This window comes from Mauremys mutica, chromosome 4, assembly GCF_020497125.1.
Source record: "Mauremys mutica isolate MM-2020 ecotype Southern chromosome 4, ASM2049712v1, whole genome shotgun sequence".
NCBI classification, from domain to species: domain Eukaryota; kingdom Metazoa; phylum Chordata; order Testudines; family Geoemydidae; genus Mauremys; species Mauremys mutica.
The window spans coordinates 159602778-159616945 of record NC_059075.1 but is presented as its reverse complement, the minus strand read 5'-3'; the positions used below and the strand labels follow the sequence as shown (position 1 = coordinate 159616945).

At 54.6% G+C, this 14168-nt stretch overlaps 1 protein-coding gene across 1 annotated transcript in view; it reads left to right on the top strand.

The window, feature by feature from the left end:
* Nucleotides 1-9340: 9340 nt before the first annotated feature.
* The window catches only part of LOC123368848 (RING finger protein 112-like), a 51323-nt gene continuing 46495 nt past the window's right edge, over nt 9341-14168 (top strand). Inside the window, exons 1-3 of the mRNA XM_045014011.1 lie at nt 9341-9555; nt 12019-12254; nt 12530-12745. Of these exons, the coding sequence (XP_044869946.1) occupies nt 12177-12254; nt 12530-12745 (294 nt within the window). The 5' untranslated portion in view covers nt 9341-9555; nt 12019-12176. The remainder of the gene's footprint in view (nt 9556-12018; nt 12255-12529; nt 12746-14168) is intronic.

The window sequence follows — 14168 nt, the reverse complement described above, 5'->3', positions numbered from 1 at the left end:
CGACCTGCCCCACAGCAGCTGGTGCCAGCTCCAACTAGGGCCAGTCCTGCCACGGCAACAGCCTCCCACGGGCTCCATGGGTTGGTATTAGCTGTGGGTTGGCAGAACGTAGGGACCATCCGTAGCCCCAGGTGCTGCAGACCCCGACTGAGATCAGGGTCCCCGTCATGCTGGGCACTGCACACACCCACACAATCGAGATCAGGGCCCCCATTGCGCCAGGCGCTGCATATACACCCCCCAAAGGAGAATGGGGCATCAGTCACACTGGATACTGTGCAGACCCTCTGTACCGACTGGGAACCCCATCACGCCGGGCGCTGCACGGGTCTCCTTGACTGAGATCAGTGCCCCATCTTGCCAGGCGCTGCCCAGACACACATTATGAGACAGTCCCAGGCCTCACAATCACAGACAAAAGATACCAGCTGGAGACAGACAGACAGGGAAGCACCAGGGAGCAACAGGACAATACTGGTCACCCTCATGGGCTTTGTTCTCTGCTCACTGTCACTCACCCACCGCCCCGGTAGAGCTTCCCTGCTGGACACTCACTGGGCTATGGTGTGAGGGTCTCAATGCACCAGGCCCCATGTGCTTTAATCCCCCTGTGGCTGAACAGAGCCTAGGCACGGCCCCTGGCTGGGTCCCCAGGTGCCCCCTGTGCAAAATTGTGGGATTTGGTCATTTTTAAACATTTTTTAAATTGATTTAAATGTTCAGAGTTGTGGGAAATTATGGAGGTGGGGGTCAGACAATGTAGGGATCAGACAATAATTATATAAGGACAGTGGATGCTAAAAGCTAAAGCTTTAGAACCGTTTAAATACAAACTGTCAACATCCCTCATCAAAAAAGTACAAAGTCAATCGCCTTGCAGCAAAGTCTAACAGGTTCTCAAAAAGCGTTTTTCTCACTGCGCCTGTCTGCACATTTCGATTCTTACTGATGGAAATATTTAGGTGGCAGTCTCTGTGTGTGTGCAGTGACATCAGGGTGGGGAGGGAATATCTTTTATCGGACCATCTTCCATTGGTGGAAGAGACAAGCTCAGGACCTCCCCAAAGCTCTGGTTCGGGTCTGGGCTGAAGAAAACCAGAAGAAGATTTGAAGAAGAGAAGCTCTGTGTTGCTGGAAAGCTTGTCTCTGTCACCAACAGAAGCTGGTCCAACAAACGATATTTCCTCCCCCACCTCATCTCTTATATCCTGGGACCAACTCGGCTTGGACACTGCGAACAGCTACGGTGAAACCGACATTTACCGACACAACTCCAGTCCTTCCCAGGCTGGTAGCGCAGGAGCTCAGGCGCGGTGATCACCATGGTCCCGTCTGGCTTGAGAATCGATGTGTCTGTGTCTGGACTTTCGGACATGACCCGGGCGGCATCCCAGAGATCACAGGACGGGGACTGCAGCAAAGAGCAGGCCTGGCTCCTCGCCCCGATTTCTCCTCCAAAGGGAAACAGCTCGGAAACAGATAAACCACTTGAGGCCAAACTGGGGAAACGGGTGTAAACACTCTGCTGCCGATTCGACTGCAAATCTCTGGTCCTGGCGGTGGAGGGGAGGAGAGACAACGGCCCCGGGTCAGACGTGCCGGGGGCGTCTCAGCAGAGAGCCACAGGGTCGGGGGCCCCCCAGGGTCGGCTAGTCCCAGCCCCGGCCGAGATGCAGGATTTGTTGTGTCTGCACCACCCAGGACAGATGGTTTCGCAGCCGCTTTCTGAAACCGCCCAGGGAAGGAGCTTCCAGCCCCTCCCAAGGCCTCCTGGGAGTGGGGCCTCCACTGTCCTGCTGCTCTTACCCAGCCGGGGGCCGGCCCAGATCGGCCCCCAGCTCCGAGCTGCCCGGCCCCAGGGCTCGCGTGGGGCTGGCCCGGGGGGGCTCCCAGCTGGCCTGGCTGCTGGTGCTGGTGCGTGTTCCCAGCTAAGGGGGGACCAGAGCAGCCTCCCACCGACAGAGAGTCACAGACATCCCGGGGGGGGGCAGCCTGGAGGGGACAAATCTGCCCCGGGGGGGGGGGAAACCGACTGGACGGGGAGATCCTGCCCCCCCCCCCCGGGGATGGTAGTTCCCCCCTCCCCCGCTCTGTGACCTGCCCCACAGCTCGCTCTGTCTGCCCAGAATTTTCTCCGACGGAACCGAAAGTAAAACCTCCGCTGGTTTCTGTTTCCTCCTGCCCCGCAGCCGGGCGCTGACCCCGCAGGAGATCGGCTCCCAGGGGCGGGCGGGGTGTAGCCAGAGGGGAGGCTGTTAATAGCCACTGCTGGTGGGGGCTGGGAGCCAGGACTCCTGGGTTCTCTCCCAGCTCTGGGAGGGGAGTGGGGGCTGGTGGGTCAGAGCAGGAGGGGCTGGGAGCCAGGACTCCTGGGTTCTGCCCTCAGCTCTGGGAGGGAAGGGGGGGGGGGGGTTGTAGAGTTCCTGGTGTGCTTTCTGTCATAAAATGGAGGTGAAATTGATCGTTGAAACCTTTGCAAATTGTGGGATTTCCCCCCCCCCAGACAGAGACAGCTCAGAGAATTGCCATTGTTCAGCTGAACAAAGTGGCAGCCGAACTCTCGCCTCCGATCCGGCCTTACCCTGCAGCGCGCTGGGGGACTGGCTCCCTGCTGCCATCTAGCGGTGGGAGTGAAGACTCAGCGGGTGAGGGATGAGTCCAGGGATCAGCTGCTTCTACCAGATACTCTGAGAAGGGACATGCCACGGTCTTAAAATGACTGGACATTCAGGGTGTAAAACCGTAGCCAGGCGCCGGGTGAATTTCTGCTGGGCGGATGTAGAAATCGGGCGCATGGAATGTGATTTTCCTTGCAAGAAAGGGCTCCCCTAAGACAGGCAGCTCCCGACACGGCGGTAACTTGTGGGGCACCAATGGGGCAGGTTGCTGCTGACGTGGTTTGGACTTTGCCTCGGACAGACTCTAGTGGAGAACGTTGGCTGGTCGCTGTGGCCACCTTCACAACCCAGCCCCTAAGAAATCCCGAGTCTGTGACAGTAGCCAGGGTCCCAGGGAATGAATCCTTCACCAGGTCCGGGCTCCCGGGTGGGTTACACAGAGATCATGGGCGAAGCTTTGACTCCGAAGTGTTTCAACAAGTTGGTGAGATTCTAGGGATCCACTGTTCACCCCTCTCCAAGCAACCAGCTCAGGCTCTCTGCAGACTCAGGCAGTGTTGCTCTCAGTCACACTCAGGGCAGCTCTCCCTTCTCATTGCAATAGGGTCAGGCTCTCTGAAGACTCAGGCATGTGGGCATTGCTGATAGATCTCATATCCTCTCCCCATCTCCATCTCACACTGTCCACAGACAGTGGAGGGTTTCACTGCTGGGTGAACGGAGGAGGGAGACACGGGGGGGATGTCACAGCGCCATCAAGAGAGTGGCGAAGAGAAACAGGTAGGTGCTGAAAGAGGATCTGGCATCATTTATTCCAGAGAGGCTGTTTTCTGTGCTGGTGGCTCGTCCCCTGGAGACCACGTGCCCCCATATCCATTCACCATAGGCCACTGTCTGGACATAGACACCGGGACGATTGGGCTGGCCACAGCCATCCCCCCAACTCACAACCCCCATCAGGAACCAGGTCCCACTGTGGTCACAGGCCAGTGGCCCCCAGACTCACCCTGGAGGAACAGAGAAATTGGGATTAGTGAGGGTCTCCCTCCGATGACCCTATTCCCAGGCATCCAGCCCCTTGGGACTGTAGGTATATGGGCCATCCCATGGCCCCAACCACAAGTTTTGTCCACACCAACATGAGAAGTGAAAGGAGTTTGCTGTGCTTTTCCAGCTCACTTTCCCTGATGGAGGCATTGGTGGCAGAGGTGAGATTCCCTCAGTACATTCAGAGGTGCTGGGGTGGCTGTGTTCTTCCTCTCCTGCCCTACATCTCACAGTAACTGGCTCAGGCTCTCTGCAGACTCAGGCAGGCCTCAGTTACCCTCTAGCCACATTCTTCCTCTTTTCCACCCAACCACAAAGGTTCAACTATGACTTTAATAAAATATAAAAGCTGGGGCTCTGCCCTAATCACAGGACTCCAGGAGCTGGGGCCTAGGCACAGGGCTGTGACTCCACCTGGCTCTACAGCCAGAGATGCACCTGCCAGCTGGGAGGAACCATGTCTGGAGCTTTGCCACTGCGGCAGCCGTTCTACCTTCGACAGGCCCTAGATGGTGACAGGGAGCCAGGCTGGGGCTCACATGCATCCAGCCGGCCCAGAGCCCCCCCTCACCTGGCAGGAGTCCCTCTGCCCTTCAGCGTAGCTGGCACAGATCGTGTCGGGTTTGACGGGGTCCCTGACGATCTTCAGGTCCAGGTCGATGTTGTAGAGGGTGTTGCAAGTGTTATATCAATATAATAAAAACCAGCAGGATCTTATTAAGAGGGATAAGGCAAAGATGCCACATTTATTGTAAATATAATAATAAAGCAAAAGATAAAAGCAAACAACGTTGTTTGACTACTTATTCCTATCACTACTTATTCCTTACGCACACACACACACACATATGTTCATTCACACAATCATTCATTCAGGTTCTGTATAGGTGTTATAGTTACCAGCCTAGACGTTGCTCATGCCAAGTTACTGGCCAGGTATCTTGGTCATGAGGATGGAGCTGAGTCTGTGTCAGATGCACCTGATGCTCCTGGAGATTGGCAGCAGAACCATAGACTCAAAGTCCTCAGACTTTAGAGCTCATTCTTATAGGAATTAATTCCTATGTTAGTCTATGGGAACCGTTTCATCCTGCTGTTGTTGGCTCAATTAGCAGATGGCACATTCCTGGTGGCTCCACACTGTCTCCCATCTCCCGTCCATACCAGGACTGGTGAACTGGGGCCATCTGTCATGGAGTGTGGTGAAGTCAGGGCCCTGCACCCCCCACTTCCTGCAATTCACCCTGACTGTCAGCCAGCCGGTAAAACAGAAGGTTTATTAGACGACAGGAACACAGTCAAACCAGAGCTTGTAGGTCCAGAAAACATGACCCCTCGGTCAGGTCCATCTTGGGGGATACGGAGCCCAGACCCCGGTGCTGGGCCTCCCTCTGTTTCCCCAGCCAGCTCCAAACTGAGACTCCCTCCATCCCCTCCTCTGGCCTTTGCCTTTTTCCTGGTCAAGGAGGCCATCTGATCTCTTTGTTCTCCAACACCTTCAGTTGACACCTTGCAGAGGAGGGGCCCAGGCCATCAGTTGCCAGGAGACAGGGTGTCGGCCATTCTCTGTGCAGACGGCATCACCCCTGCCCTCTAGGGCTCTGCAACAATCACACCCCCTGATCCCACCAGCTAGATACTTCAGAACTGCACAGGGGAAACTGAGACACCCACAGTATTCAGAGAAAACATTAAGAACATTCCCACTTTGTCACACCCTCCTACTGGAGGTGACTGGGAAAAGATCTCAGGTTCTTGGACTTCAAGGCAGAAGAATTTGACTAGACTAGTCAGGTGCTTGGGGTGGCCACTCCGGAGCAAGGCGGCACTTTCAGGTATTCGGCGGCAATTCGGCAGAGGGTCCCTCACTCCCGCTCAGAGCGAAGGGCCTCCCACTGAATTGCTGCAGATCGCGATCACGGCTTTTTTCTTTTTTTTCTTTTTTTTTGGCTGCTTGGGGCGGCAAAACCCCTGGAGCCAGCCCTGCCTTGAATCTCTGTAAGTTTCTTATTGGGTGTTTTGGGGTTTTTTGTTTTATGTTTGTTTGGTTTTGTGTTTTTTTTTCTACAGTTGCTTTGCTGATAAACTGAATAATGAATTAGGATTTGGTGTCGCTAGAGAAGTTGTTTCAGCCCATTAGGGGTTACTTTGAGTTATGCTTTGTTTTGAATAACTTATAAAAGAGAATAGTTCGTGTGTGCACTTTGGAGACGCTTGTGTGAAGTTCAAGAGATTTTTCTACAAGCAAGAAGCCTGACATCAAACTCCCCAGCAGCTATGCAGAAGGCCGGCCTCTGGAAACCTCTTGCTGTCACTCAACAACCCCTAAGACTTTGGGTAACTATAGTCTGAGGTGCCTTAGCCTAATGCTATTTTTGACGTGTGCTTTGTACTCAATAAAAACAAGGATTTTGGGGTGGAAGCACTCTTGGGTCTACCAATCATTTATCAGCTAAGTTAAGCTGGGTGAATAATGTTTTGTCATCGTTGTTGTTCCTAGTCTCTGATAATTCCGAAAAATTGAAAAAAAATAAAATAAAAAAAACAGCGGATCAAAAAGTTGAAAAAATTTCCATCTAGCGTCAAAGGAAACATTTTGTTCAACTTGAAATTAATTTTTTTTCAGTTTTGAGTAGGGATTTTTTTATATATATTTTATTTAATGTTTCCTCCCCCTGCACATGTCGACTGGCCACGCCCCCCCAGGTTGGTGACGTAGTCCCTCAGGCTCTCCCAGAAATCCTCATCCGTCTCCGCAAAGGGGAGGGAGACGGATGATGTTGGGGGAATCTAGGGCCTGTCTGATCCCTCTTCTCTCTGCTGTCCAGGCATGGGCATGAGCGGTGAGCCAGTCGCCTTGCTCTGCACATGGGAGGGGGCTCAGAGATGCTGTCCTGGGTTCATCACCTCTCAGCCTTCCCTCTCCTCCAGTCATGATCCCTCTCCTGGGGAAGGGCGTCAGGTAACAGCAGCTGCTGCTTCTGCTCAGCCCTTCCAGGGCCCTGGGGTGTTTGCAGGGGGACGTCACCTCCAGCATCTGCCAGAGCCGGGGGGAATCGTTACATTGACACACAAACACCTGGGTGTTGGCTCATTACAAAATCTAAACTTAATTTCCCCAATACTAATTTCTCCGTACTGTTATTCACACCTTCTTGTCAACTGTCTGTAATGGGCCACTCTCATTATTTTTCCTCCCTTGGTATCCTGCTGTTAATTGATTTATCTCATTAGACTGACCTCACACTTGGTAAAGCAACCCCCTTCCTTTCATCTATTTATACCTGCTCCTGTATTTTCACTCCATGCATCTATGAAGTGGGTTCTAGCCCACGAAAGCTTCTGCCCAAATACATTTGTTAGTCTCTAAGGTGCCACAAGGACTCCTCGTTGTTTTAACAAACACCTGTGTTAACATTAGCCAGATCTGCTGGGCAGCAAGAGAGGAGCCGGCCTCATCTGTGGCAGATGTTGGAAGGGGAGCAGTGAACGAGGCAGGAGATGGCAGGAAGAGACAGGAGTGGATGTCAGTCCCAGTCTCCCCTCCCAGCCCCCCAGGTCCCAGGCTCCCCTCCCAGGTCCCAGTCTCTCCAGACTCCTTGTCCCAGCCTACTCCTGTCCCTCCCCCTTGGTCCTGATTTTGATCCCTTGTGCACTGCACTCAGGCAGACTCCTTCTCTGTGCCACCTGGGGTCATTGAGAAACAGGTGCCCCCCATCTCAGCTCTGGTGCCCCCACCCACCTCAACCTGAAGCAGTAGAGAAGGGTGCAAAGCAACCGGCCCAGGCCCTGGCCCCAGCAACCTACCCATGAACAGCGGAGCTGGGCGGGAGGGGAGGGATGGGTCCTAACTTTGGCCCAGTGCCCAATGCCCGACCCCTGGGAGCAGAGAGCCAGGCTGGGCCATGAGGTGAAAGTGCTGATTCCAGAGCCCCACGTAACCGTGGGACCAGCCGTGTCCCCCCAGGCTATTTGGATAATCAGGAGTAGGTTGTATCTTGTTGCAAAGAATGAAACTACATGAGTCAGCCCGTATTTCTCTCGCACTGCAAAAAGGATGAGAGCCAAAGTGAGAAGTGGTTCAATTTGGTCGTCCACGTGTTATTAAATATGAAAGTTTGTCACCGGACTGGTCCTCAAAGACGCATCCTGAGACCCTTGCAGGAAACTTGTGCTGAACTCTAGTAAGAACCGTACAGCCGCTCAGCTCAAGTGCAATCAAACCCAGTGGAATTAAAGTTCCATCGAGGTCTAGAGGTTGGGTTGGAAAATCCACGTCTATCTCACAGACAGCTGCCGATGACTTGTTTTCTGCATGTAATTCCCTTCTGCTCCAGTGCTGTATGGGATATACTCTGTTTAACTACTTCCATTTGTAGGCTGTGAAGTCTGAGGATGACCTAAGGGCATAATGGGTTTGTTCTTTGCCAGGCAAACTCGGTCCTAAATGTCAAGAGATAATTTAAGGAGAGCGGATTGAGAACTTTTTGTCAAACGTTTTTTTGGACAAAAAGGGGCTTTGGGACCAAATTGAGTAGGAGAGAAAAGGAAAATAGTTTTGTAAAAATGAAAATAGTGTGGGTGTCAGAGAGAGAGAGAGGTGGGGGGAGGTTAATTTAAAAGGTGGGGGAAGGGAGGGAAACGGAATGATTTGGAAAGGAAATGAAAATTGCCAGATTGTTTTTGGGTTGAGCCATTTGTCAAGGGAGGTCAGCACGATGTCATCCTAAGAGGAACACACGTGACACTTAACCGGTCGACAGAGAGTCTGCATCCACTGAAAGCAAAGCAATTTCCTCTAATGGAGCTTCCGTATAAAGAAGTGAAACTTTCTTGGGTGGGAATGGCTTGGAAGGGATTTCAGAGTGCTGTTGCACAGCATTTTGTTCTGTGTATCATGCGACCACTGGGAACCCTTCATCTGCAATCCTGTGTCCAAATCTGGCACCCGTCTATTTAGCTTAACAATGAGGGGGTTCATGGGGGGGCGTGAATCTCATCTGTAAGTTACCTACAAGGGGAATAGAAATTAGATCTCAGAAGGATCCTCCATGTATTTGGTCTGACACAGTCCAGTGGCTGGAAGTTGAAGCTAGACAAATTCAGATTGGAAATAAGGTGTCAATGTTTAACACTGAGAGTCACTGACTGTTGACACATCTCACCAAGGGGCGCAGGGGATTCTCCTTCACCAACCACTGTTTTTCTAACTGATCTGCTCTAGTTGAACCAGGAATTAGTTCTGGGCCGTTCTCTGGCCCGGGTTATACAGGGAGCTGAGGCTAGGTGATCACATGGGTCCCTTGTGGCCTGGGGATCCGTGACTCTATGTTGCAGCAAGAGGGCTCTGTGCCGGGCCAGGTGCAGAGAGGGGCTGCTGGGGTGATCAGGGGGACGGAGAGCCCATCTTGTGGGAAGAGACTCAAAGAGCCTGGGTCATTCAGTCTAAAAGGAGGCAGAGAGTGGTTGTGACTGTTCGCCCTGACGGCATGGGTGGGAGGAATTCCAAGAACGGGGGAGACCATGGAAGCTGGAGGACGGTGTGGCAAAAGGACAACGGGGGCTGGACCAACAGCGGTGGGAAACGAGAAGGTGGCTCCTACACCCAGAGATGGCAGGTTCTGAACAGCCTCCCAATGGGAGCAGTGGAGGCTGGAGGGGGAGGGAGCAAGAAGCCCAACTTGTTTGGAGAAGGTGCTTGGGAGAAAGCAGAAGTCACTTGGGACTGACATCCAGAGAGAGTTCAGTGTTCGTGGTTAGCGTCGTTCTGCTGGAAGGTGGCCAGGCAAAGGGTCTTGAGTGCGGAACCATCCCAGAGCGAGGAGGCATTTAACATTCTCCTTCGTGCCCATCAGGAGAGACTGAAGCAGGATCTGCACTTTACATTCAGGTTGGTAGATCTATATGGCTTGGAGTGGGGGTGAGAAATCCACACACGCCCCACGCCCCCCTAATCACCATCGCTAGGCCGACCTGACCACCAGTGGAGACCCAGCTAGGTGGACGGAAGGTCGTTTCCGTCGATGTAGATACTGCGGCTCGGGGAGGTGGGGTTTGAACCCCCTGCCACCGCTGTGGGCTGTATCTGTACGACAGGGTTATGCTGGCGTAGCCGCAGTGCTGCCGCTGTGACACGCTAGTCCCGGCCGTGGAGGCTCGGCCTGAGACGCCCCTGTTGGAGCAGAGTGGGGTCGAGCCCTTGCTAGTTTAAGGATTTGATTCTTTCTTCTCCCGTGTTGACCAGGAGATGGCCCAGCCATTGTGGTGTGTTAGGGTGGGAATGGCCGCACACCTCCATGAGTGCATGTAACAGGCCGCCATGGGGAGGTGCTAAGGAGCGATCTCCCAGACTGAAACACCCCTGAAATCGGCCTCATCAGGCCCAGGAATGGGGGGTTCCTAGTGTGAGGAAAGTGTCCACAGAGACTGGGAGCTGCAAGTTGTTATCACCACAGTGAGAAGGGCTCAGTGTGTAGCTGCCTGGGGAGAATGAAGGGGCACCCGGAGCCCCTGGCATGGTGGGCGGGCAGGGGGGGCACATGGATCTCCTGGCATGGTGGGCGGGCGGGGGGGGCACATGGAGCCCCTGGCATGGGGGAAGGGAAAATGGGGGCACAGGGGGTGACTGGCTGTTGGGGGAAGGGGGCACACAGAGCTCTGGCTGCTCCCGGTAAGTGACTGTTACCCCCCTTCACCACATTATTATTTGTTTCCATGCTGGCCGGGCGCTCACCCATTCAAGGTGTCAGTGTGTCCCCCCGAATCCGGACACTGGGGACCAGCTGAGACCGAGGGGCTGCAGTGCAGGGACACGTTCATTGCTCCCAGCCACCTGCAGAGCTTTTGGCTGCCGTACCAGACGCCAGGGGCTCCGTATGTCCTTCACTCCCCCTGTTCCTGTGTGACGAAGTGGGACTGTTCTTAATGTTTCCTCTGAATACTGTGGTGGTGCCTCAGTTTCCCCTGTGCATTTCTTAAGTCTCTAGGTGGTGGGATAAAGGCCAGTGTGCGTAAATGGCCGACACTCTGTCTCCTGGCAACTAATGGCCGGTGCTCTTCCCCCCTGCAAGGGGATAGCTAAAGGTGCTGGAGAACAAAGGAATCAGGTGACCTCCTGGCCCGGAAAGGGACAAAGCCCAGAGGAGGAGGGGCTGGAGGGTGAGTTAGTTAGTTAGTTTGGAGCTGGCTGGGGACATGGGGTGAGGGCAGACGTGGGGGTCTGGCTCGCTGGCCCCCCAGGATGGACCCGGCTGAGGGGTCCTGTTTTCTGTACCTACAAGCTCTGTTTTAGACCATGTTCCTGTCATCTAATAAACCTTCTGTTTTACTGGCTGACTGAGAGTCACGTCTGACTGCGAAGTGGGGGTGCAGGCCCCTCTGGCTTCCCCAGGACCCCGCCTGGGCAGACTCGCTGGGGGAAGCGCACGGGGGGACGGGGATGCTGAATGGTCAGACCCAGGAGGTGAAGCCATGTGAGCTTCTTGCCCTGAAGACAGTCTGCTCCCAGAGAGGAGACTTCACCAGAGTCCTGACCGGCTTCGTAGGGAGTAGTTCCAGAGCATCGCCCGGGGACTCCGTGACATTCTGGTCTTCCGGTTTTCACCAAAACCCACCGGGCTCTGGCCATTGACGCACAGAACACCCCTGGAGATTTTGGGCGGGAACAGAGGTGGCGTTAGGAAGTGAGTGTGTTGCAGCCAGCAGGCCAAGGGGAGAAATTCCAGCATGGGAAGCACAGCCCCTGGATTCACTCAATCAGGAAGTTTTTCAAACGTCTCCTGGGTGCATAGGTTCCATCTTGCGCTAGCTGGGGACCAGACACCTGCCACTGGATCGCCTGGCATGGGCGGTGCAGTAAATATGCCCCCCCAAGTGTATGCCCACTCAGACCAATGGCGCTAACCCTGCCGGGCTGTGAATGCAACAAGCCAAACAGGACATGAGGACGTATCAGGCAAGATTAAAATTAGTTTCACTTGCAAATCAGACGTGGGAGAAAGGAAAAGGGGGGAATGTTTCATAGGTCAAGTAAGAGTCTGAAAAATTTCTTTCCATTTGAAAACTGCGGGAGCCAGGAAGCCTGGGTCTCAGTCTCCTTTACTCCAACCACTAGACACCACTCTCCTCCCAGAACTGGGGAAAGAACCCAGGAGTCCTGGCTCCCAGCCCCCCCCTGCTCTAACCACTAGACCCCACTCCCCTCCCAGAGCCGGGGAGAGAACCCAGGAGTCCTGGCTCCCAGCCCCCCGTGCTCTAACCCACTAGACCCCACTCCCCTCCCAGAGCTGGGGAAAGAACCTGGGAGTCTTGGCTCCCAACTCTTCCTGGATTAACCACTACTCCCCTCTGTCAGGCTGACCCCACTGCGTCACCTTCTCCATCTGCCTGGACGTCTTGGAGGACCCCGTCTCCATCGAGTGCAGCCACAACTTCTGCCGGGGCTGCCTCTCGGCTCACTCATCCCAGACATACCGGTGCCCGGAGTGCCACCACCCCTGCTCCAAGCACAGGATGATCCCAGACTCACACGTCAAAAGCCTAGTACAGAAATTCAGAAACATGCCACAGAGCGGGAGAGAGACAGAGCGGGTGAGAGCAGGGGATACTGGACATGGGACACGGGGACTTTCTGTACTAGGAGGCACCAGCTCTGATCCAGGAGGCCAGGGACGGGCTGGCTCAGGGGGTGGGAATGGGATATGGGGCCTGTCCCCTCCAGGGGGCACCAGCTCTGATCCGACACCAGGGCGGGGGACAGGCTGGCTCAGGGGTATGGGAATGGGGCACGGGGCTCTGCTCTGGGGAGCTGGAGACTGGCAGGCTTATGGGTGGGGTGCCAGCTCTGGCCTGCTCTCTCCCTGCAGCAGGGGCCGGGGCCTCCACCGGAGATGGGGTGCCCGGTGCAGCTGGTGCGTCTGGATGACAAAGGAGACCTGACCCTGGACGAGGAGGCCCTGAGCCGCTGCCTGGAGCAGGGTGGGGTGGGGGACGCCCCCGTCTGCCTGGTGTCCATCATTGGGGAGCAGCGCCTGGGCAAATCCTTCCTGCTGAACTACCTGCTGCGCCGGCTCCGGAGCCTGGTGAGTGTAAACGGGAACAGGAGTGAGCTGGGGTGTGAGCGGCCCCATCCTGCCCCCTGCTGGGGGGTCAGAGCTGCACACGTGTCTGTGAGCAGCCCTTCCCCCACAGTTGCAGTTAGTAGGAGCCATGGCTGGATCCTAGTGTCTCTGTCTGCCTGTCTGTCTGAAAGTAGTTTGTCTGTCTGCACCCCTAGCGTGTCCGTCTATCAGATTCTGAGCAGGCCTGTCACCATGTATTCCTCACCACCACCATCCCACTCGAGAACAATTAACTCCCTGTGACAGTTTTGGGTTCAACCCAGACCAAGGAGACGTGTCACCGCTAGCCTCCGCCTTCAATGCCACAACAGGCAGTCCACAACCCTGCAGGCCACACCCAGGCTCTCACTGCCCTGTTGTTTTGTGCAGAGGGACCCCAACACCCTTCCCATCCCAAGTCGCCCCCAAACCAGCTGCCAAGGTGATGAATTGCTGGGCTTCCAGGAACTGTGAGTTCCGGGTCACCCGTTCCAGCCTCCCTGTCCGCCCTGCCAGCAAACCCTTCAGCACTCAGCCAGTCCTGTCCTCTTCTTGGGGGAAACAAACACGGAACCCCGACTCCCAGACTCCCCAGAGACGTCTCCCTGCAGTGCCCAGCCCGCTCCTGCAACACGCCCAGAAACCATTCAGTGTGTTGCTCCTTTATGGAGACAATGTGCGGCCGCTTGACTGGGATTGACAAACGTTCAGATTCCAATCGCTGCCCCGGGCTGGTTAATACTCAGAGTGAAACAAGGTTGATTAAACAAAGGGCCCATTGGGTTAAGTGGCACCATGTGTAAGGAGTGAAGCCGGAAAGGACAACAAGCAAAGAGAAGGGAAAATACACGTCGCTCTCTAACACTAAACTTCCACAAGCTACAGACTTTGCCAAGGCAGGTTCCTCCCCTAGAGTCGTTTCCCAGAGACTTCAGCCCCCTCGGTCGAAGGACCCACCGTTGTGTGATTTAAAGAGCTCTGGCCTATTTTGTCCTGCCAGTGCAGGGTAACACCAGTGTCTCTCTGCTCCCCTCCTATCACCCCAAAGTTCAGTGTCTCCATTTAATGTGTAATACCAGTGAGTATCCAAATGTTTCCTGTAGCGTTAATACAGACCTTGCACAGTGATAGTTATTGCCGGTGGGTCACTGGCCTTTAGCGAAGGCCTCACACAAGCCACTTTGATAATACAGGGATATTGTAGACAAGCCGTTGATTTGATTATTTATTTGAGGTTCAGGCCCCGCCCACCCATCTTTTTAGCCCAGGAAACCACTGAAATGAGTCCTTTGAAAAGCCAAACCCAGCCTGAGCGTCTCTCGCCTGCTTGGTGTCGCGGGGTTATCTCTGCCGAGCTTGACGTCTTTGTGTAGCTTCTGTGTAACTACATTTCCGATGTCCTGCG